This window comes from Pundamilia nyererei, unplaced genomic scaffold (genome assembly GCF_000239375.1).
Source record: "Pundamilia nyererei isolate P.nyererei 1_Seehausen unplaced genomic scaffold, PunNye1.0 scaffold00182, whole genome shotgun sequence".
Taxonomy (NCBI): domain Eukaryota; kingdom Metazoa; phylum Chordata; class Actinopteri; order Cichliformes; family Cichlidae; genus Pundamilia; species Pundamilia nyererei.
Window position 1 is genome coordinate 186,732 of NW_005187583.1, and position 24,583 is coordinate 211,314.

The following is a 24,583-nucleotide window of genomic DNA, read 5'->3' on the forward strand; positions in this document are numbered from 1 at the left end:
GAGAGAGAGAGAGAGAGAGAGAGAGAGAGAGAGAGCAGGTATTTTGGCAGAAATAGCCATGGAAATTGGATCAAAGCAGATGAAAATCCCAAAACTGCTTCGGTACACAAACTCTAGTGAAGGTTGAAACTGAACTTTACAGACATGCACTTGTCGCATGCTTGGCAGTGGAGTCGAGCTTAGAGCTAACCTCACCTCAGGGCAAGTTGGTTAACCTGTTAACACAATAAAATGAACATACTCTACTAGCTGTGCTAATCTCAAGCAATGAAAGCTGCTCAAGGGAAAATTCGGGAAACTAATTATTAAGAAAACGGGGAATTAAAAAAGGACAGCTCTTCGTTATCACCTCTCTGCAATGAACCTCATCCACCAGACAAGATGGGGAAAAAGCACGTCTTACAGCAGCTAAAAACAAACAACAACAGAAAGTAACTGAATTTTTGGTATGAAAACCAGATCTCATGCACCCTGTGCTTAACTCCGTACCCCATGAAAGCTCACTAGGAGTAACCCTTAAATCTCTTTTCTCATCTGATCAGTTTTTGTGTCATTTCAGACCTGCTTATAGAACAAAATGACTCTGTGTGCATCAGAGGTTAGTGAGGGAGGTCTTTACCTATACAGCTACCCTTGGAAAACCCCAGAAACAATTGTAATGGTTGCCAAACCATGTGTTTATTGATATATACTGAGGTCTCAGAACTAAGGGTACAGCAGCAGTCATCAGATGTCTTTATGGGATAAAGAGTTAAACCATGTTGCAGCCATGTCTTACTTCCTGCAAGGACACATTCAGTTTTTATACTCTTAAGATATTACTAACCGAATAACTGGAAAAAGTCTCCTGTCATGGGCTGGATTTTGTCTGTGCTGAGAGAGAGAGACAAGGCTCCAGAGCGGGACCAATATGATCTGGAGTTTTCTGTCAAACGTGACTAAATGTTTTCTTTTGCTTCACTAGTACAAATGACATTTAGCAGACGCGTGTATGTGTGTCTAACATTATACATTCGTTTTTTTCCACCCGCTAACATTCTCTGTAGAGTTGTTCTCTCTCTGCCTCTGTGTATCTGCCACCAATATTTCTCTTCACTTAATACTAAATATTCAGTGCAAGGCATGTGTGAAACCGCACCCTTTACTCATTCCTCACAACCTTAAAACATGTTATAACTGCCTCTGGACCTGAAAGGCTTAAGGGGACTGGGATTGCTGTATGCTGGACCTACGCAGAGCTTTGCAGGCTGGTCTGTGGGCTACTTCTCGTGTGTGTTCGTGCTGTTGTTGTTCCTATCAGGGAGAAGACTGAAGTCATAATGAGGGGGCTCCACTGCAGCCACTCTCAGTGCTTCCCATGATGCTTTTTGAAACTTTGATTATTTTTTGTATTTCTTGCTCATTGTGGTAAGCTCCAGTCACTCCCTTCCCGTCCAAATCCACTTCGCAATCGGCATTCTGTACATGATACGGTAGTCGGGCTACATGCTGCTGGGTTTTATGGAGGACAGCACGCAAGCAAATCTGCATAGGTTGCTTTCCTCAAACCCTTCACCGTGCACAGCCAAATGCCTGTGCAAACAGACACGAATGTGTTATCATGAATTCCGTCTCAGCCAAGATCAACATCATGGTTGGAGGTAACTGGTATCTTTGCTCTGTCCTTGGAAACGTATCTTGATCCAGCATCTCACTTCAAGCCAGATCCTACCGTATAAAGGAGAAAAATGACTGTGTGTCTTTAGGAAAGAATGGCTTGTCCTTTGTTAGTTTTTTTGTGGCTGAGATATTTATTTTGATGTCCCATATGCTACTACTGGAAAAAGAACAAGTTAAATTTACAGAATGCCTTAGTGTGTATGAGAACATGGAGAAAAGGGAATACTTCAAATTTATTTTTGTGGTGCCAAAAAATGAATAATCTTCCTCTCTTCCTCTTTTTTGGGGTATGTCATTGTTGTATAATTGTACTTGCTGCCCTGTTTCCACCTTTTCACAAGGTCTCGCTGCCCCCCAAAGTGATAATAATTGTGCTCATTCTTGTGTGATCCAGATGTCCTGTTGTTGACGTAACTGCTCCCCTCTGCATCTTCTGGACGGTATCAAGGCTTGACGATGGCCAGTTCTAACAATAGATTTCCAGGGCTTAAAATACCTCGTAGACTCACACGTTCCAAACAGATGCTTACATACATGAGAGGGGGGGTGATTTTTGTTTCAGTCTTGTTTTGATGCTCTGTAAAATTATCTATTTAAACTAAACAAACATGGTCAATCAGGCTGGATAAGTCAACTGTTTTCATTTAATTAGGAATTTTGTTTTTCAAGCTTCTTTCATTTTTATTTAACCAATTTAAGATACTCTTAGTATATCTCGCGACTATTAGAACTGAAATAGCAGTTGTGTATGTGGGGCTCAGTGCTGTTATCAAATAAAGTGTGATTTTAAAAAAAACAACACCAACTCTGCCCACCTGACACGTTGTTTTTGTAAGTTGCCAAATTTAGTGAACACATGAACTCTACCAAGTGCCAATGTTTGTCACAGTTTGTACAATACCTTTGAAAGGAAAGTTCACACACCAATGCACCATATAAGCTGGATGAATGCCACACTTGCTGCCCTGTGCTCTCTCAGGAGCCCCTACGTCCGCTCTTCCTCACTTCCCCTTCCTGTCTGCTCCAGGAAGTTGGCCTTGCCAGGCTTCAGGTGGCCTCATCTTCATGGCTAAAAGGAGTACTCGAAATAGTACTTCACAGAATTTGACAAATGAGTTGGTGTGTGAGTGTGTGTCTGAGTGTGTGTGTGTGTGTAATCACAGCATAGTTTTCATGTACTCTGTCCACACTTGTCTAGCAGAAGCAGAAGCTGTGTTTTGGGGCATCCCCATTAGCTTTGCTTGATTAAGTCATTAAAGTCATCTACCCACTCCTAAGTGGCGGAGCAAAGCTCCTGTCACAAATTATCACAGTCCGCATTGCCGGAGCTATTGTCGAGGGGCTCAGCAGTTACGCAAGCATTACGCTTGCAGTCGAAGGTCACGGTGTGGGTCACGTTATCCAAATAAGCTGGAAATCAGGAATAACACAGTCTGACAGCACACTTGCCGACCAATCACCTCAAGAAGTGTCGGTGTCCCCTGTTAGTTTTCGTTTTTAGTTGTCTTTAAGTTATTTTTTTAAATGGGTAAAGTCTCCCGGGCTGCATGCCCTTAGTCCCTTTGTTGGTAATTTACTTGGCTTGTTACTGTTCTTTGATTATTGTGTCATCACAGCAATATTGTTAAGACACTGACTGTGCCCTAGATGTGTTGTCTGTAATTTAGGTGTCGGCAAAATACCGTTGTCATGAGTGCTTTAGAGACATAAGAGCTGACAAACATATTGTATGTTTTAAAACGCATTCTCTCCTCCTCTGCTAACCGTTATTATTTCTGCTTTTTTTCTCTGTCTTCTGTACTCCGTGTTTCTTTTTTTAAACTCACCCTCTTCACCACTTCGCCATCTCTCTTTCTCCCATCATTCATCTCCTTCCATCTCTTTTTTTCTCGCGTCTCTGTCTCCAGGTGGCTATAAAAATAGTGGATAAGACCCAGCTGGACGAGGAGAACCTGAAAAAGATCTTCAGAGAGGTGCAAATCATGAAGTTGCTGAAGCACCCCCACATCATCCGCCTCTACCAGGTACACAGTCACTCTCACCCACAGAGCCTTTTAACACATCTCTGCTCACTTCTTCCACCCGGGATCTGTGGCCAAATGTGAGCAAATAGATGATTGAAGTGTAGAAGAATCCAGATGTTACCAGACATTGTTTTCTGGGGGTGTTGACAGTTCAATTATAAAATGTACCTGGAAAAGTCTCAAAAGTATTGGAGGGTGTGGGGGGAAGTGGGGGGGCAGTACAACTACAACCTTCTGCCCAAAACCTCACTCTAGTGAGACTCGGTGATAGAAATTTAGAGGTGAGAGTTTTGTTTGTTTTCATACTTTTCCAAGTGTATGAGGATTGTAACACCCTACCAGTGTCCCAGCACCTGATCTGAAATAGCCCCCAGCAATTTGAAGGCACGCTTTTTTATCACATTACCATAAATTGTAACAATCTGATCCTCACACACGCATAGGTTGATCAGTACACTTAAGTACATGGCTGCTTTTGTTCTATTTACATCTTTCTTGTTTGTATGCCAAACCGTGCTTAGTCATTCAGTTATGTAACGCATGAACTGCCCATGACTAGATGTTGGCCTGTGAGAGGGTCTGCAGGTCCTGGTTTTTATCATTTGTTTATATCTTTAGGTGATGGAGACGGAGAGGATGATCTATTTGGTAACAGAGTACGCTAGCGGTGGAGAGATATTCGGTAAGGGAGTCCCCCACTGTCACCTTATAATGTAGATTCTCTGTCGTTGACTTTCTCTTACTTTGATTTTTAAATGTGTCAACATACATAAAACAAAATTGTAATCTAATTACAGAGTGCATCCAGGTCCTGTAAAAGTTATAGATAAACACAGACTGAAACGTTTTGTGTTAAATTCAGGAACTTTTTCCACACACAGTACCGCTGCTTTCACGACTGCACTGTGATCACGTAATGCAGCTGTAGCATTTGGGCTCTGCTACTTTGGAACTCCAAGCTGAATTTAAATGCTGATCTAAGTGGGCTGATATCAGCTATGAATAACTGTGTTATTAAGTAAAATCTTTCTTTTTTTAATAACTTCTTTAAGCTTTTCTCTTTTTTAATATATGTGTAAAAACAGCTAATGGGGAGTAGAAGCATTATCTAACAGTTGAAACTTAATGTGGGGGAAAAAACAAAACTGAAATTCAATGTGTTCAGAGGGGAAAGAGGTTCAGTTTAGTGCTTCACTGCCAGAAAGTCTGATGAAAAAGGTAATGGTGATTAAAAGGGGCCTTTGCTAGCTAGTCTCAGACGTGGGAAGATGCAAGTTTAAGACTAATTGTGTATTTTACTAAACAATGTTAAGTCAGTGTTTGGAAATGCAGATAAATCAAAATAACATTGAAGACCATTAAGGACAACATCGAGATTTTTCTCTTTAATAAACACAAGTTTCTTAACGTCAGTCAAAAGCTTTTATTTTACTTTAATGTTCATGTTGAATGTAAATCAATGTGTTTGATGTGTTTCCAATGTAGCTTTGGTATTAAATGTCCTTTAAAGTGGAATTAAAAAGGTTTTAGAGTCTAATTTATTTAAATCTGCAGACTCTCTGTAATTAAAATGAAAGTTTTTCCTGTAAAAATGAAATGAAATTCCCTCTCTGTGCTTTAAAATCCCAGATCCCACCAAAGCTGTACACTTTAATGTTCACCTGGCCAGTCTTGGGAATTAATTTAAGGACATTTGTAGCACAGGATCTTGTACATGAACAGGTAGACGGTAGAAACACTGTGTTCCCTTCCTAAATCCAGCAATTGTGTTTTGTTTGGATGTACAGACCACCTGGTGGCTCACGGACGAATGGCAGAAAAAGATGCCAGGAAGAAGTTCAAGCAGATCGTGGCAGCGGTGCATTTCTGTCACTGCCGCAGCATTGTCCACAGAGACCTGAAGGCAGAGAATCTGCTACTGGACCACAACCTCAACATCAAAATCGCAGGTGTGTGCGCGCACGTGTGTGTTTGCACTGAAGAGCGAATGGGTGGGTAGGTTAAATTTAGTGGTGGATGTGGATGCAGGCAAGTGTCAGCATGTACTTAGGGAGCATTTTTCTGTTTTGAACAAAATGTTTACTCTGTCAAGGCAACTGGTGAGATTAAATCAACCTCTTGTCTGCCCTGTCAGATTTTGGTTTCAGCAACATGTTTTCTCGAGGCCAGCTATTGAAGACATGGTGTGGCAGCCCTCCCTATGCTGCTCCTGAACTATTTGAGGGAAAGGAGTATGACGGTCCCAAAGTAGATATATGGGTGAGTCAACTTTTAGGTACGCAGAAGGCCCTGCTGGGCTCAAACGTGGGGTGTGGCTAGCTGACTTGAATGTTCCAGGTACGGCTGAATTGAAAAGAAAAAGAAAAACACAGACGACCACATTTCTTAAATAATACACAGAGCTCTGGAAAAAATTAATAAATGAATGGTTTTCAAATTGTTCAAAGTGATGTGCTCACAGCTGTTTTCCCTCTCCTCTGTGTAGAGCTTAGGTGTGGTGTTATACGTGCTGGTGTGCGGCGCCCTGCCCTTTGATGGCAGCACTCTACAAAATTTGCGGGCACGTGTCCTCAGTGGAAAGTTCCGCATCCCTTTCTTCATGTCCACAGGTGGGACTGCAGTCAACTCTTATTCTTCTCCATGTTTTTAATCAAACAAAACAAATTTACCTTTGTTCCGCGTGACGTACTCGGTAAAGACTTTTAACAGCTGCCGCTGAAGTCCAAGCCTGGCCAGCATTTGATTTTCAAAAGTTTCTTTTGGAAAAAGCATTTTATGTTGTATGAGAGGAAAGAATAAAATTGGACTAACAGAAACTAAATTAATAAATTAATAATTATCTCTTTTTTTTGAACAATGCAAATCATTTTAGCCTTTTCTGATCGTTTGTCACCACATGAAAGATTTAGGCTTATTAGTTAAATATTTGAACTATTATACTCTGATATAAATGCATATCATGTATGCTTATGTGTTGTTACAGACTGTGAGTACTTAATTAGACACATGTTAGTACTGGAGCCCAGCAGACGGTTGACCATGGAGCAGATCTGTAAGAACAAGTGGATGAGACAGGGGGACCCAGACCCAGATTTTGACCGGGTGAGACCTTTTTAAAAGGATTTCACAAAGTCATTCTTTCTGTTCTTCGTGTGTGTGTGTGTGTGTGTGTGTGTGTGTGTGTGTGTGTGTGTGTGTGTGTGTGTGTGTGTGTGCGCGCTTTTTTCTGTTACAGTTTCAGTATAATATGTTGATTTGGCAAAACTCTTGCCAGAAAGCAGAGTTTTTGCAAAAATGACTCACCCCATCATTTAGTGGCTACTCTGTGTTACACGAACAACATATTTAATTTGCCAGATAATTTGGTTGCACTAAAGATGATTGAAAGCTGGATGAGAATGAACCCCAGAGTTATTAAATATTATGTTAAATATAGTTACTGTCAGGCACCAGTTAAGCTTAACAGCTAGCCTTGAACTAGCCCTCTGTAATCCCTTTGCAAGGAATCATTCATTTAAAGTTACTTTGCATCATTAGGAACTGAATATGCACATTATCTAAAAATGTTAAACTCATTTATAAAAGTTAAATTTATAGTTCAGCTTTAGATAATGGTTTAACAACGTGAAAGAACGTTGTAGTACTTTTTATAAACATTTATAAACATTTATGTCTTTAACTTTGGTAATGGTTAATAAGTAGTTTGTGGTTCATCAAATAAGCCTTTTTATGGATGGTTATAAAAGTGTCACTGGTCTTTGCAACACCTGTTTTTAAGAGATTATACAGATGAAGACAGAATTACTGGCTCCCCTTATTTTGCACACAGAATCAAAGTTATTTCATAAAAACCAAAAACTACCAGGCTCAGAATTATTGTGCACTTACAATAATAATATTAGCGATGACCCAGACTCAGTTTTGCTGCTGACTACACAAGGTTTTCTTTCTGAATCTTCACATATCCTTCTTTCTTTATGATTCCTTCCATCTTGATGAGATTCCCTATTACAGACCAACTGGAGCATCCCCACAGCATAATACTCCCACCATTGTGTTTCACTATGGGGGGAGTAAACGCCCATCTCTATGGGATAAAAGCTCTAGCTTCATGTCATCTGACCAAAGGACCAATCTCCAGCATCCATCCATCCATCCATTCACTTCCGGAGTACCCAGAGGGAATCCATGCAAACACGGGGAGAACATGCAGACTCCACACAGAAAGACCCCAGCCTGATGGTGGAATTGAACTCAGGACGTTCTTGCTGCAACAATGCTAACCACCGTGCTGCCCAATGCGGAATATTTCTCTGTGTTGTCTTTAGCATACTTCAGTCTGACTTCAAGGTGTCTCTAAACAGAAATCAAGTTTTTCTTGATCTGCAAACCAGTTCATTCATTATGTTCAGGATTCTAGAGATTTTCTTGTTTAAGACTACAATTCCAGTCTTGGATAAGCCATTCACGAGTTTCTTTGGCTTCCTACCTCCGCCAGGCTCGTTCTGTACTGTGTGGCTGTCGATACTTCTCACTCCAGTTCTTGACACTTGGAAACTCTGTGATACATTTGAATATCCATCTCCTGCTTTGTGAGCGTCATCGGTTCTTTTTCTCAAGTCTAAACTGATTTCCTTTGTTTTCGACATGATACTTTCTCACTGACAGCTCAAACTGTCACTGAAGTTTTTATACTGTGTGTAAATGGGAAAATAACACTCATTTTAACTTTACAAAATGTCATCATAGCAGTGGTTTATGCTCTGGCTCAATAAAATGATCAGTTTTTAGGGGTGGCTAATAATATAGACCTCGGTTATTTTCTAAAAATAGAAATAATTGATCATTTCTAAAGAAAACTATGATTTATTTTTTTTTGTTGGTTTTTTTTAAAGAAAGCCTTTGGAAACATATAGGCAAAAACTAATTTTGTCCTCACCTGTACGTTTGTAAATCACAAGACTGTGAACCTGAAAGCTGTAGTTTATATTCCAGTACTCACCTTTTGGTTTTGGTTTCACTGTCTGTTTGCTTTCACTTGCTGTTAGGTTAGGTTGCGTTCAGGGACCAAATCTACTTTGTTATTTTAGGGGGAAAAACCCACTGGGTTAAGATATACTGATCTTTTGACTTAATGTCAGTATCTGAGCATATGAGGAGGAGTAATGAAAACATGATCACAAACCACAGTGATCGTTAAAAATTCATACTATAATGGATATGTAGTGTTATGGGTGTGGATGTAATCAGAATGCAATTATCATCTCTTTTCAGCTGTAATTACACATAAAATAATTCACACTTCATAAAATCTTGACTTGTTTAACACAAGCTAATGACATAAATCAACTTAAGTTTTGGCCTCACTAATAAATTGTGAATGCTTTGATCATTATTGTTGTTTAATAGCAGCAATTATTTGCAGTCTGTAAAGCACTGCCATGTTTTTCCACTCCCTTCCAGTTAATAGCGGAGTGTGAGCAGGTGAAGACGGAGAGAGAGATGGAGCTCATCAACGAGCAAGTGCTCATGGCCATGTGTGAGATGGGCCTGGACCGAGAGCGCACACTTCAGGTGGCGAAAAGTTTCATCTCTACCTTTTTGTTTATTTGTCAAAATAAATAGCACAGCTTATGAATGTCTTGCCTTTTCTTCTTCAGTCTCTACAAACAGATGCATATGATCACTACAGTGCCATCTACAGTCTGCTGGCTGACCGCCTCAAGAAACACAAGACCCTGCGTGTTGCTCAACCCACACTGCGCCCCATTAGCTATCCTCTAAATACTGTACAGGTGATTCATTACATCAGTGTAGTTTTCTGTAGATTCTGTGTATACAAAATTGTCTTTATATCAACAGGTTTTAGGAATAAATTTTAAGCGAGGCACTTGAGCTGTAGATGTAGTAAAGGCGCCTCCTCCATCAGTATATCTTACTGTAGTCCTGGTGTCTGTCCGCTGAATGGTTTTAACCCATATCTGCCAATCACTCTGGGCTAAGAAGATTGTTATCAAATTAGCGCAACCCTTATGACCTCTGTATGTGTGTGTGTTTGTGTGTCCCAGCAGACAGACCCACAAGGTAATCCTGTTAGCATAACCGTTCCCCACGTTCAACTCATCAATCCAGAGAACCAGATTGTTGAGGTGAGTTAGCAGTGGAATCAAGTGGTTGCATCAGCCTGGGAGTAGGTGCGCAGCAGCTTGAAAAGCAAGCTAGAACTAGCTAATTTCTTCATAAACTGCAACAGTGTATATAGTATGATGAGAAATAAGGGGAGTCTCTTTAGACCAGGGGTGTCAAACTCAAATACACAGTGGGCCAAAATTCAAAACTGGAACAAAGTCGCGGGCTAACGCTAATATTTATTGAAAAAAAAAAATCTTCCTCCAGATATAACAAGGAACCTTTTTTTACAGACTCAAATAAGCTTTGCTGGAAAACTGAATATGGAACAAGCAAAGCTTAATACTAAACAATATATATATTAGCTGTATAATACCAGTAGGCCAGCTCTAATAGTAATTTGGTATGGCTTCGCGGACCAAATGTAATTAGGCTGCGGACCAAATTTGGCCCGCGGGCCAGAGTTTGACACCTATGCTTTAGACTCTTCAACTGTGTTTTGATGTCAGTTAGTCAGTGCTATGTAGTAAAAATGTGTTCTGTTTTAATAGAAAACACTTATGCATGTTTATATAAACATGGAATGCATTTAAAATGTGAACTTTGTCTTTATTAAGTAACAAATGCACACAAGCATGCAGCACACACTACCAAAGATCACTTCTGATTACCAAACACTGGCTGTGTGTTTATCTATCGTTCAGCCTGACGGCAGCATGGCTCTGGACAGCGATGAAGGGGAGGAGCCATCTCCTGAGGCCATGGCTCGCTACCTTTCAATGAGGCGGCACACTGTGGGGGTACCAGACCAAAGGTTAGGCATGAACTGACACTGTTTTCACTCACATTATTAGGTATTTGTCTAAAACAGTGCAGCACAATTGCATTCAGATTTGTTGACTGCCAGCTATTTATAGATGAGGTAATATATTTTAGGGTGTGCACATGTGGGTTATTTCAAGCAAATTTAAGTAAGAATGAGGAGCATTAAAGCATAAGTAATTATATTAGCTGCTTTCTCACTAATCTTAAACAATCATCGACTCATTTTATGTCATTTTCTCCGTTTCCCTAACAGGACAGAGATGCAGGAAGATCTCCAGAAGCTGCCACCTGGTTTCCCTCGTGGTGCGCTGCCCCAGCCCCCTTTCATCCCTCTTGCCCCCACTATGGGTCAAATGCACACTCTTATGCCCACACAGAGCCTGCAGCCCACACAGCAGCTGGAATACAAGGTACAGTCAGCTGGGTTAGACCGGATTTCACTTGGTAGCCATCAGCTTACTTTATTTATTTTCCCACTTAATCTGACTTCCTGTGCCTGCTGATCCTCCAGGAGCAATCGTTGTTGCAGCCGCCTACCCTCCAACTGCTCAACGGCATGGGGCCTCTGGGTCGAAGAGCTTCCGACGGCGGGGCCAACATTCAGCTACACGCTCAGCTCTTGAAAAGGCCCCGAGGGCCCTCGCCACTTGTCACCAGCCCGGTGAGGATCTGGATTTCTGAATCTAGTCCACCTTGTATGTCGTCCTCCTATGTGCTGAACAGGCGTTGACCAGTAAACTCTTTGCTTCTCTTAGCATCCTATCCCTGCAGTAGCTCCGGTGGATGAGGAGGGTTCAGACGGAGAGCCAGATCAAGAGGCAGTACAGAGGTAACCCACGGTGACGGTTTTTGGTGAAGGGGAATACCGTACAGAGGTGCTGTCTAAATGAGAATCTGTGGAAGTCTCATAACCTGTGACAACAAGTACAAGTACTGAGATCTGGGTCGGCCATTGAAGTCTAAAGTTTATAGAGGAGGTTTTATAACCAGGTAACTGAATAAAACAAAGTGTAAAAAACCTACATGAATATAGTCATGTAATGACAATTTTATGTTTGACTTAGTTTTTAAAAAATAATGTGGAAAAATGTTGACATTAGTCTGGGGTAATGACAGGCGCTGGGTTCTTTTATGGAGCTGTTGAGTCTAGGTGAGCTCTTCCCAGCCGATCCTCTTCAGACAGCACCTTCTGTAGACCTCGCTGGTGTCCTGGGTTGCTGGGAGTGAGTGCCTCTGGCTGCTCTGCTTTTTTCCCCCCCCAACGAGAGGTGGCCACTCTGCTGCGGTGCTTATCCCATCTTTTCTCTCTCCATTGCGCAAGTGCCTTCTGCCACAGTCCTAAACTGAATCTGCCACCAGACACAGTGCCTCCTATCACTCATACTCTTTGGCCAAGAGCTTTTCTTTCTCTCTCTCATTTCAGTAAGTGCCAAATTATCCTCTGGACCTTTTCACTCTTTCTCACACAGCTTTGCTAACTCTGAAGCTTGCAAAACCAATGAATACTAAATGGCAACCAGTCCAATCCTAAAATTGGAAGGCTGGGGCATTGCGGGACACCCATAAGCTATAACATCCATCGACCGGTGTAATTTTGTTTACTGTTTTTTGATTGGCTAAGATGATATTAATCATGGCACCTATTGGCAGAAGTGGGAAGGGGTGGGCCTTCCCTCCCCATCTCCATTAGCCAATGAGGACAGAGAGCTGACCAGCGCTGCTTCCTGTCTCCCACCCTCACCCCCGTCCTCCCCCCCTCCCTGCGGCCCAGGTACCTGGCGAACCGCTCCAAGCGGCACACGACGCACACGCTCATGAGCACATCGCATGGCGAGCCCTCGGCAGAGTCACAGCGGCCCCAAGGCCCCCGTCAGCGGGTGGGCTGGGTCCCCGACACACACACCCGGTGAGGGGACACACCCACTCCGAGCTCTCTATGCACAGACACACACAAACACTGAGACCCATTAAATGAATGGAAAGTTAAGCCCAATTCTTTCTCACACACTGTCACACACACATTCTCATCACTTGCAAACACATCACAAACAACACAAAGGATGTGATCTATACCCACCAATGGAGAGTGATGGTAGAGATGGAGTTTCTGACACAGGGCGCAAATGCTGTATCTTCACATCACCAGTAAACTAGGATTTAGTAGAACTCTTTCATTTTCACAAACCTGGGGGAAGACAGAGATTTTACCAGATGTTTTTTTTGTTTTTGGAGGTTTTTTTTGGAGGTATGAACAACATCTCAGAGCTAAATCACTACATTTGTACATTTTCTCTGCAATAGCAGCCATATTTTACTGTTGTCATGCTGGCAGTTTTAACTGTTGTCCCTTATAGGTGTCATTATCCTCCCCCTCAGCTCAGCAAAACTGAGTGTACTTTTCTACCAAGGCAGCCTAACCTTGGGTTTAAAATGGGGCTATAGATGGGTAAAAGTTGAATTTTAAAGAACGCATGTTCTGTTCAGCTGTATTTTTGTCTTTCTTTTTTATGAATATGAATTTCTTGATGACAGACACAGCTGCTTTATCCAATCCCATCAAATGTATTGTCTAAGCTCTGTACAGAAAAATAACTATATCAGTGTTCAGCTGAAGAGGGGACTTACTGTCATGCACCAATCAGCCACAACATTAAACCCCCACCTCCCAAAAGGGTAGGGCTTCCTTCTGCAGGGAAAACAACAGGTCAGCATCTTGGATTATTCTTTGTGCTCCTTGAGCTTCCTTGAGTGTGTTGTCCTTCTTAGGGAGTACCATTGTAACACTGGGTATGTGTGTGGTCTGTTTAGGTGGTTTGGGTGTATGAGATTAAAACCCACTGCAAGAATAAAAACAAATCATCCTAGTAAGATGTTTAATTCCCTTCACCTGTCAGAGGTTTTGAGGCTGTGGCTGATTGGTGTATATATATCATCAGTGTTGACCTTAGATAACCTGGCATGAAGATCATCTAATGTAACCAGGCTTACATGGCATGATTTACAGGAAAGGTGAAATTTCGAGGTTTCCTTTGACACATACGTTCGGGCTCCTTACGCTTTTTACACACTGGACTACGCCTCCATGACAACACCTGAATATGACCATGTTGTGCAGGTTTAAAGTGCTCACATGTCTGTTTCTGTGTCTTATCTCTGTCTGTATGGCTGAATGCGTGTGTCCAATGGTGTACCTATGGTATCTGTCGTGTCACGTCTCGTGTATATGTGTGTGCGTGCATGTGTGTATTTGTGTACACACTTGTCTGTGTCTGCTCCCCATGGCCCCCTTTTCAGATCCAGCTATAAGGACTGTAACACCCTTCATCTGCCCATGGAGCGCTTCTCTCCTGTCAGACGGTTCTCTGACGGGGCTGCCACCATTCAGGCCTTCAAGGCTCACCTAGAGAACAGCAGCCTCATTAAGCAACTCAAGCAGGTACATCACCTTACTTGTACATTTTTAGAGCCATTAACTTGTTTACATCCTTATATTTGTGCAGGAGTTAAAAATATATGCCTTACTTTTACTTTTTAACCAGTTAGAAAAGAATCACATTCAAAGATTGAGGATTTTCAGTGAAACCTTATCACTGTTCTTGCTTGGCTAAACAAATCACTGTTTTCCCCTTAGGGTTGATATTATATATATCTATATATCTATATATTGTATGCAAAACATGGTTCCCAGAGCAACAGTGCAGAACAGGAAATAATTTGCAGTCGCTCTGATGCAAGTTTGAATCGCTGGCGAGTACAAACAGATCCCTGACACTGTAAATATGTGCTTTGTTAGCAGTGGAGGACTCTGATGAGATGCATTCAGTCAGATAGTCTTGGCACAGTCAGCCATGGGATCTGAACACTGTTGTGACTCCTTGTTGGGAGGACTGTTACTGCACTTATGCTAACTTAATTTCAGTAATCATCAAACCTGAAGTCTGACATTTGCTTCACATCACCTGTCTGTTCTTGCTTCATGTTTTTGGATGGCCCCTCCCTACACACACACAGAGTAGCACAACAATAAACTATCACAATCAAGCAAGACTCATTTAAAAAACACACGCACATATTTTTTTAACTTGAATTTCTTGTAACATCTGGCTTTTTGCTTTTATGTGCATCACATGGCCAAATCTGTTTGACATGTTTGCAGAGGCTGCAGTGATAATGTGCAACAGCTTCAATTTATTGTTTGGTCTTCACACCACTAAGTGTGATGGGATTCCTGTTAGCCAACTAAAGGCTTTTCTTAAAAGAAAAACAATGTTGGATCCACTGCATCAGCTTTTCTTAAAATGAGACCAAACTGAATCTCTGACCTGACAAAACCCACAACTTTTCTTGAGATGTCGCATCATTTTCAGCAATCCCACAATGAGATTACCTCACCCACTAGGAGGCGTAGGTGGGGAAAGAGATAATGATCAGAATCGGTGGGCGCTTCATGTTGAGCATTCAGGATTAATATTGCTTAGAATAGAGGCACATACATGACCTATGCCTGGGAAAGCACCCGTAAAACTAGATTACAGTAAATTACATCTCTCTTCGTTGGTCATAAAAGCTGAAACTGAAAAAGCTGGTGTTATCAGGAGGTTGTACTTAAGAAACACTTGGAAAATGTGGTATTTTTGCAACACAATTAATCTTATTAGCTAAATGTGATCGGTATCATTAAACACAGGGTGATCTTAATTATATGAGCACACCTGTGGCAAACAAATCTGAGGTGAAACTGTTGAATGGTTTGGATTTTTGGATTTTTGTTCTAATTACTGGCAAGACTGGTAATTGTTCAAACCTGAGAGCGTGTAGAGTGTGGATACTTGTAATTTTGTGCCTTGTTAGCATGTGTATTAAACACCCTGGGTGCGCGTCTGTGTTTCCAATAGGAGTGTGAGCAGCTCCAGAAAATGTATGCTATCCAGCAGGATGAGAAACTCCTGGAGCACACCCAGCAGCAGCATATCCTGTACCAGCAAGAGCAACAAATCCTCCACCAGCAAATCCAGGTGTGTGAAGCTAATGATACGAAGCACTGTGTCTTCACATCAACTTGGGCCAGGTTATGAAACTCTTAAGTGGACCTGTTGTGCTCATGTTTAATATGAGCATCCACCACTGTATTATTATTGTATTCTACTAATTTACTCAGAAAAGGGAGAATTATGTTTTGATTATTGCTGCAATGAGACCTGGGCGTACTGCACTCAATTACTGATGCTCCTGGAAACAAAAGTTGCTTATCTTGTTGAAGGAGAAACACATGTGAGATGAAACTTTATTGATCTGGATCACCTTAGACTTGGCTGCAGTGCATTGTAGCTTCATTTTACTTAATGTGTTTTTTTTTGGAGGCATGAGAAGTGTACATGCGTGTTATGCTTTGTCATGTTATGTAGTCTGCCCTGTGAGCCATAATCTGGTTATTTGTCTTTACTTGCAGGGTCTGTCTTTAGGCCATGGAGAAAGCCAGCCCAGTCACCTAACCCACCAGCTTCAGAGGTATACACACACACACATTACTCATCAGCTATTGAACGGTGAACAATGAACCTGATACCGTGGTGCAGCGCTATCGACTGAAGTGTTACATCACTGTCGTATCTCTCTCTTCTCCTCTCCTACTCTGTCCTGTCCTCCCTCAGGTTGCGTATCCAGCCCTCTAGCCCTCCGCCAACACAGCCCAGCAACCACCTCTTCAGACAGCCCAATCAGAGTTCTCCGCCTGGCTCTGCAGGACTAATGCAAGGGCACGGTTAGTAATACCACCGCCGGAGTGCTTAAATGCTTTAGTAGGTGATGTGACTGTACAGAAATGCAGTGATTAAACCGTAAATATAAAACTAACTGGCTTATTCACAGCTCGCTATATATTTATTAGAACATCTATTTTAACATGGAAAGAAAAACCTAATGATCAGCATATTGCATTTCTGATTCAACACATGGTAGTTTGCATCCCAATGTGCGTAGACTTCAACAAGTAATTATTCTAACTCACTAAAAGATCCAGATCTTCCACATACATTGACATCATTTGTTTTATCCAGATAAAACAAACAATCTCATTCGGAATCTTTAAGTCACTTTGCACTCAAAGCTACGTGGCTAGACACAGTGAAATATTGTTCATGTAGTCTCTGTGCATGAGTGTGATGTTGATCTTAACATATTATACTGCAGGGGTGGGCAACTCCAGCCCTCGAGGGCCGGTGTCCTTCAGGTTTTAGATGTGCCCTTGATCCAACACAGCTGATTCAAATGGCTAAATGACCTCCTCAAGAGGAGGAGAAGTTCTCCAGAGTGTTGGTAACGAACTAATCATGTGACTCAGGTGTGTTGACCCAGGGTATATAAAACCTGCAGGACACCAGCCCTCGAAGCCTGGAGTTGCCCACCTGGAGTTATAGTGTGTTAATTTAAACTTGTAATTGCAATCAAAGTATGAATATCTGCAAAATACAAACTGATTTCCAATTCTCAGTTCCATGCATTTAACTCGTGACACGACCTGAACGAACAGTGTACAATTTTAATATGGTGTCCGATTGTAAACACTTGTTCGTCAGTATAAATGTAACAGTAAGAGAAATTTTCTTAATTACATTAAATCTATGCCTGCCTTCAGTGGACACAAGAAGACTTTAGATGCTACAGAGGTCAAATGTTAAATGTTATAGTCACAATTCATACTTTATAATTTAATTAAAATAGGTTTTGGGATTTGCTGTGCAGCTAAAGAGCAGATATTTAATTTAAAAACAAAGCTCTTTATTCATTTCTGGCTTTTGTTCTCTGTACAATAGCACTGCCATGTTCGTTTGTGTGTTCTGAATAATGCAGTAGAAAGCATATAGCTTATGCTGACTCAATGAAAATGTTTCCTCAGGGACAGCAGGTGAGTAAACACCTCAGTCGTCAAGAACAAAATAACATGTGATTAGCGTGATAGGTTAACAGCTGTTTTTATTTTCTCGTTGTGTCATTTGCAGTTTCCAGCTGAAAAGTCTTAAGAGAATTTATTTATTCTATTTAGTTGTATTTTTTATTTTTGGAAATTTTTGCTCAGCTTAAATTTATAAAAAAAATTGATGATTTTGCTCTCATCATTTTTCCCCTTCTCTCTCTCTCGTTCTCTTTCAGGTCAATCATCAGTGCAGTACCAACATGGCGCTCCAGCCATGTACCAGGGCCAGAGTGGCAGCCCGCCTCCCACGGGCCTTCCTCGAGTGTCTCTGCAAACCAATCCGCAAGCAGCATCTGCCCGCCCCACTGTCCCATTGGCACAGGGTGTACCTCAACAACAGCAGGTGACTGCAAAGAGCCAATCAAATGTGGGGTTTTTGTCTTCTGAGGAATTCCCTCTAATTCAAAGGTGTCAAACATGAGGCCCAGGGGCCATAATTGGCCTGACAAAGACTTCAGTCCGGCCCACTGGATGGCATTGTAAAATGTAAAGGAGTGCACCAGTGCCATTCATACTATACCAAAGTAGCTGGGTAACAGTTAAACTGTTAAATGACAGAAACACTGTTTTATAACTGCAGGAATGTCTGAGCAGTGAGCTACCAGAACATTTTCACTAATCTGACACGTTTATTATACAGAAAAACTGAGACGTGCTGTTAAAAATTGCAATTCTGCTTCAACTGGTTTGACCCACTTAAGGTCAAAGTGGGTTGAACATGGCCCACGATGTAAAGAGTTTGGAATCCCTCCTATAACCGAATCAAACACAATATCTGACTTTTTTTTAAAAATTTTGCTGTCACAAGCTAGAATGTATTTAATTAGTCGTGAAGCGATGCTGCAGTCACTAACGAACACCATCCTTTGTTGTGCAGGTGACCATTCAGGTGCAGGAGGTGGAGCTGGGAGGTGGGGCACAGAGGCAGAGCAACTTTCTGTCCACGCCAGGTGGACACAGAGTCCTCGGGAAGCAGCTCAGCGCAGACAACGCCGAGTCGCACAGGTGACGCTCGCATCATGTCACCACAACCCCCCTGATGGTCGCCAGCAATGGACTGTTTCTGTGTCCTCCTCTTTGCCTTTTAGTTAGATTGCATGAACTCACCACTCTCCCTCTCTCACATTCATTGCATTGTTTTTTTGTTTTGTTTTTTTCTCACTGTATGCTTCTCATTTTTTTGTTTTTGTTGTGTTTTCATTGCTTCCATATTAAATGATTTTTCTACAACTGTATTTTGAAAACTCGTTGCTCTGGACATTGTTCGTAAAAGAGCAGACGTAAGAATTATAACTTTGTTTGAAATGTGTTTAAAATGACTGTAAATCCCTCATCGTCTGTGCTGAGTGGACAGCAACAACAAACTCTCCAGCTCAGTGTATCTGGGTGAGTTTCTGCATGTAAACAGCATCAACTCGAGTAGGGCGTCAGTCAAACCTGTGACCACCACCCCTGACTTCATTATCCCATAACTGCCCCTTGTAGCCAGGACTACCTTCACTGAGTGAGCATGTTACAATCTTGAAGTTGCAATCTTTATTAAAAAGCATCCTTTGGAAATATGTTACACCTCTCAGTGAATACTTGAACCTGGAGCAGCGTGTGATGTGTATTCTAGGCTGTCTCTGTGGATCTTTAGCAGATTGGTGGACGTTAGGTGATGTGTTTGCTGTGTATACAGAGGATTGGGAGTACATTGTTGTTAGACAGCAGGTAGGTAATTACTGTGTGTGTTCCCTCCTGTTTAGCCGCAGCCTTGGCCGCTTCACATCGGGCTACGACCAGGCCCAGTTCAATCCCCACCTCTACTCTGGCGACGCTGCCTCCCGAGGCGCCTCAGGCGTGGTGGGGTCCTACAGCCCCTACCTGCAGGGAGCCTCCCTTAAAGTTCCCGGCCTGGAGGGTTACCAGACCGGGGCTGTGGGGACCAACAACTACGGAGCCCCTTCCACACTACAGCAGGCTCTCCTCTCCCCGACTCCTTTGGACTACCGCCCCCCTCAGCAGCACGTCACTCCCACCCTGCAGGGCCTCCTGTCTCCCCGCCACTCTTTAACAGGACACGCCGATCCCAGACTGCCCCCACAGGACCTGGCTGCCCTGCTGAAAAGGCAAAGCCCCCGGCCATGTCCGGCACCCCCGACACCATCCAGCAGTGCGCCACAAGAGTATGGAGATATGCTGCTTCTCCGCCAGCTAGGCCCAGGAGAAAGCTTGGAACCACAGGCACCTCAGGGTGCCTCTGGAGGGCAACACTACCACCACCTCCTTCAGATCAGACCCCCGGAGGTCCAGCAACAGCAGCAGGCACCGTGCCCCAGCTTACCTCACTCAGAGAGCATGGAGGAGGACGAGGTCCCGGCTAGCTACCATCACCCACACGAAGGCCTTCTTGCCAAGACAGGAGAAGGACATGAGCTCCTGGGGCCTCCCCGAGGAGGCACCCCACCCTACACCTCCCCTACACACAGGCATGGTGGCTACATAAGAACTGGCACAGGTAACAGAGGTGAGACCTTACCCCAATTTCAATGCTTTCTCCAAAGATCTGGAATCCAGTGTCTGTCTTAACTGGAATATTTTTTTCCCGCCTTTAAATTCATGTTCTTTTCCTGTATGTTAAAGCCACGAGGTAAACCTGTACAAATATGTCCTTTTCAGAGTCTGAGCATGTGGAGTGCAGGCCTCAAGGACAGGCCATGGAAGTGCCTGATCATAATGGTGTGGGCTACTCGCGAGGCCCCCAGGGGGAGGTTTACAGATCCAGAGGACAGCTGCAGCGCCACCACACCATCCAGACTTGTGATGATGCTTATGTGAGTCAAACACTGCTGCTATGGTTACACACTACATTGATCACTAAGTGTGGGTTCTAGTAGGTTTTTGGGGGTGTTTTTGTTGTTGTTGGGGCTTTTTTTTTTTTTACATTTACATCAGCTTCCAACTAGGTAAAATAAAAACAATTCAGTGTTAAATTCCATCCTGTTGTTTTGGTGGGTCATGGAAAAGGGCTGGCAGAAACAATCACATTTGTATGTCATTTTAATATTGGCTCGATGTCCTTTTGGAGGATATGGGATCTTAGCTCACTTTCTCTGCCAGTGCAGTGCTGGAGAACACCCACTTAGCAGAACGAAGAAAGCGTATGTTTGTTTGTATGACTAAATGAACTAAGAGGGCATCAACACACTGCAAGGATGCTCACAACATCCAAATTCTGACTCACTGTTTCCGCTAGAAGCAGTTTATTAAACACGATTCATTTTTCCTGCCTCTAAACTGTCGTTCGCTTCCTGTTCCAGGATCAGGCAGACCCCATGTCTGGGATGAGCTTGCTGGCTGGGAAGGCGCTAAGCTCCGCTCGCATGTCGGACATTCTCAGCCAGACATCGCTGACAGGAAGCCAGCAGCTACACCAGCGGGAAGAATCGGGTCAGTATGAGACCTGTAGTTACCCCAAAAACAGTATTCTCTGTTTCCTCATCAGTTAAAGATTTGTGTTTCCCATGCAGTGTGCGACGTTGAAGGGGAGCTCCATGCGGCAGCCTGCTATCCCTCCTCCTGCACCAGTGACATGCTCCTTAGCTACAAGCCCCCTGACCTGCAGTACAGCATGGAGCAGGCTGGGGTCTAGCACAGGTACACACAGTGAATGTGAAGTCAACCTTAAAGTCTGTGTGAAGCCTCAAACATCACTTCTTTAATCTTAAATACTTGATAACAACTGATGTAGATTTTGGTATATCAGCAGCAAAATGATTGAGGACATTGTTTCTTGTTTCCCTCTGTCTTCCTGCAGGAAGCGGTGTATCCTGTGTCCATCGGTCCATATCAGCCATCCTGAGTTGTGTTGACTTGAGTTGTGCAGCATCACGCCAAACCATCGTCGTCTGCCCAAGCAGGGGTGCTTCTGTGTCCATCTGTCTGTCTCCATCTGTCCCCTGGGAGGGCAGTTTGCACGAGAGAGGGTGTGGGTGTATGTGGTGGGTGGGTGTAGACATTAGAGGGGTGAGGGTCTCAGGTGGAGCCTCGGGGTTCAAAGGTCAAAGTGCCAGCATTTTCTGCACAGACATCCAGCATTCATTCCCGCAGGTCGTCTCCTCTTCGCAGCTCCCGCCCTGGGTAGACTGTGGCTCCGCTCTTCCCTTTTTCATCTCGACCCCACCCGCCTTTCCCCTCTTCCCCCCTATCTACAAATCTGGCCCGCCCAGCTCACCCCACACCCACCTTGTAGCCGCCTGACCCAAACCTCCCCTTTTCTCTGTCGGCATACTTCATTATGTGCCTCACTGGCCGATGCATCGATACAGTAATACTTGCAAGAACGTCGAGTTCAGCGACACAAAGAAACGTCCACACTGCTGCCACAAACCCAAAGTATTCACATTAGGTGCGACTGCGTGTGTGTGTTTGTGTGTGTGAATGAATGAGAGGGGTGAGCCGAGGGTGTCTATGAATTTCAGTCTGCTCCTCCCCTCTCTCCTCTCCTCCTGCTGTCCTGCAGCAGATCATTCCAGAGCGGGCTGAAACCTCAGCGGTGGCCGCCCCCTCACCCGGCCAGGCGGCGGGCGTTTTGGGTCAGGCTCCCAACTGGGCAACAAAAGCGCTCTATCCAAAGATGGAGCTCAGTGACATCGCACAGGACAAACCAGCTCTAATTGTTTTGGTCTTTGTTATTTTTCTGGCTTCATTTCTTCTATTGTTTTACTTTTTGTTTCTTTTTTAAAATTTTATTTTATTTTAAAATTCATTTTTACAGCTAATGTCCACGTTGGCATTATGTTCGATATTGTTACTCTTATTGTTATTACTGTTTTTCTGTAAAAGAAGTTTTACTATGATGATTGTTATCATTATTATTATTATTATTATTATTATTATTATTAAAGGAAACGGTTCTGTGTTACAAGGAATACAAACTTTGTTCTTTGACTTAAGTAATTCAGCACTTTCGGTTCCAGCTTTCCTCCGTCAGCTTCCACCCTTCATCGCAGTTCCTCGCTCTCTGCCATACTGTCAGCTTGGTTTTCAATCCACCCTCCCCATCCCCTTCAACCTCTAAACTTTCCCCACTTTGTGTTCTCCCCCCTCCTCCCCCCACGTCAGTGACAGTGTATTGCATTGTGGGTAGTTTTACCAGACATTTTGCTCCTTTCCTTGTACAGTGATGCCATGTATAGAACGCTATTGCAAATTTCTGTATCTAAACTTTAGTTTCTGTTCTGTTTTTGTTTTTAGATGATGTTGGGGAGGCTTTATTTTTCTTCTTTTTTTAAAAATATATTGGTATTGTTTATCATTTGTATTTGTATTTTTTTTTTTTGATGTCTTGAGAAAAAATGTTTTCTTCTTGTTTTATGAATCTTGAGATTTCTAGCCAAAAGAGGACAGAGAGAAGAGAGACGGTGCTCTTCCTGTGTCGTTAAAAAAAGCGATTGTTCTTATTTGTTTTAATGTTATTATGATATCGAGACACTTGAATAAGAGGAGAGTAATTATTTTGTGTTGCTTTTTAAAGTATCATTTCAATCGATGTTGTTGTGACTGTCATTCTCGTTGATGTTGGGGGGCCTGTTTTCTGTTAACGGGCTAGTTGTGGCAGGCTTTACAGGGTCAGGCTTTCGGGCTTTTGTCTGGGTTGGTTCGGGTGCTACTTGACTTGATGCTCTTAAAGGAAAAACAAAACAAACTACAAAAAAGACAAAAAAATGAGGGAATATCTTGTAAAATAGCTGACATATCATCCAAAAAAGAAACATCACAAGTGTGGTCACGGACAAACCCACTTCTATTTCTCCCTCTTGCTGCCCTACCTACCAGTCTGCTGTGATCCTCCCCGCCATCTTTTACTATGTCGGCTTCTGATCAGACGGCGCCTTACAGACTTGGCCCCCTCCTCCCAGGCTAACAATGTTACCACCAAGGAGGACACTGCAGCTGCGGCTCACCCCCCACACGTTCCCCTCTTTTGGATTCATTTGTGATTTTGTTTCACTCTAACCCCGGGTGGAGGTGATGGCTGCATGAACAGTTTGGATACACCTGGACATCCCTCCGAACTGTAAAAGGGAAAATGTATAAGGAGGTAACCATAGGAATGAATTATTTGGATTCTCCAAAAAAAAGGAAAGGTGTGGTCAGAGCTGAGCTGGGAAGGGTACGCCCACCTTTACGCTAGTCTCCCAAGGTGTGTGCCCTGCAGCACACTGGGGACCACAGCAGAGGACTGCACCTCCCTTTTCTTCCTCTTTGTTTTTCAAATTTGGTTTGTTCTGTATCGATCCTCTCATAAATCAATACTCAATATTGGGCCAGCAAGTGGACTGCGGCGCAAAACAATCGAGCTCCACTTGTGTGCTTGTACAAGGGAGACGCCGCAGGACCTGGCTACGCTGGTCTCCATATTGTACGCTATATACGCCCGAGAACTGTAGGTGGTGTCATGCAGCGCTTGTGCTTTCCATTTGCAGCATGTCACTTCCTGTTTACTGACATTCGCTTTTATTCAGGCCCGCGGTTCCTTCTTAGCAGTTGTATCTCTAAAACAAAGTGTACGCACAGATGTGAACAGGGAAGCTGATGTGCATGCTGTTCCTTCCAAACCGTGTTTTAATTGGACAGAAGACAACCTTCCAATCTAACTCGAGAGTTTCCTCCAGATCTCAGTCGTTCCTCTTTCAGATCTGACCTCCTGTTATTTTTGTTTTTTTCCTCATTGTTTACACCAAGCCAAAATCAAGAACTGAAGGGGAAAGGATTGAGTATGGAAAAGGGAAATAATGGGGATGAAAGATGCATCTCTCGTCCCATTGGCTGGACAAGAGACGCAACTCCAGAAGCTCCTCTTGTTGTTTGCGTTGTGTCCAGTTCCAGAGCTGTATGTAAAGGTCGAGGGGGAGCACACTGGAATGGAAAGCACAGCACTGAGCTGAATCGCACACATCTGCCTGATCAGAACGATCCTTCCTCTTTT

General features: G+C 43.0%; 1 protein-coding gene across 3 annotated transcripts in view; it reads left to right on the forward strand.

The window, feature by feature from the left end:
• The window catches only part of sik3 (SIK family kinase 3), a 36,002-nt gene extending 13,764 nt beyond the window's left edge, over positions 1–22,238 (forward strand). Inside the window, exons 2-26 of one of the 3 annotated variants that reach the window (XM_005746721.2) lie at positions 3,567–3,683; positions 4,302–4,365; positions 5,471–5,632; positions 5,818–5,942; positions 6,169–6,292; positions 6,667–6,785; positions 9,147–9,257; positions 9,344–9,478; positions 9,752–9,832; positions 10,517–10,626; positions 10,891–11,047; positions 11,149–11,298; positions 11,393–11,466; positions 12,409–12,543; positions 13,932–14,073; positions 15,533–15,652; positions 16,087–16,145; positions 16,289–16,398; positions 17,787–17,953; positions 18,488–18,615; positions 19,359–20,119; positions 20,272–20,426; positions 20,913–21,042; positions 21,123–21,249; positions 21,410–22,238. In XM_005746721.2, the coding sequence (XP_005746778.1) occupies positions 3,567–3,683; positions 4,302–4,365; positions 5,471–5,632; positions 5,818–5,942; positions 6,169–6,292; positions 6,667–6,785; positions 9,147–9,257; positions 9,344–9,478; positions 9,752–9,832; positions 10,517–10,626; positions 10,891–11,047; positions 11,149–11,298; positions 11,393–11,466; positions 12,409–12,543; positions 13,932–14,073; positions 15,533–15,652; positions 16,087–16,145; positions 16,289–16,398; positions 17,787–17,953; positions 18,488–18,615; positions 19,359–20,119; positions 20,272–20,426; positions 20,913–21,042; positions 21,123–21,244 (3,558 nt within the window). In that variant the 3' untranslated portion in view covers positions 21,245–21,249; positions 21,410–22,238. The remainder of the gene's footprint in view (positions 1–3,566; positions 3,684–4,301; positions 4,366–5,470; positions 5,633–5,817; positions 5,943–6,168; positions 6,293–6,666; positions 6,786–9,146; positions 9,258–9,343; positions 9,479–9,751; positions 9,833–10,516; positions 10,627–10,890; positions 11,048–11,148; positions 11,299–11,392; positions 11,467–12,408; positions 12,544–13,931; positions 14,074–15,532; positions 15,653–16,086; positions 16,146–16,288; positions 16,399–17,786; positions 17,954–18,487; positions 18,616–19,358; positions 20,120–20,271; positions 20,427–20,912; positions 21,043–21,122; positions 21,250–21,409) is intronic. The other 2 variants (XM_005746722.2, XM_005746723.2) reach the window with 2 other exon arrangements.
• Positions 22,239–24,583: the final 2,345 nt, after the last annotated feature.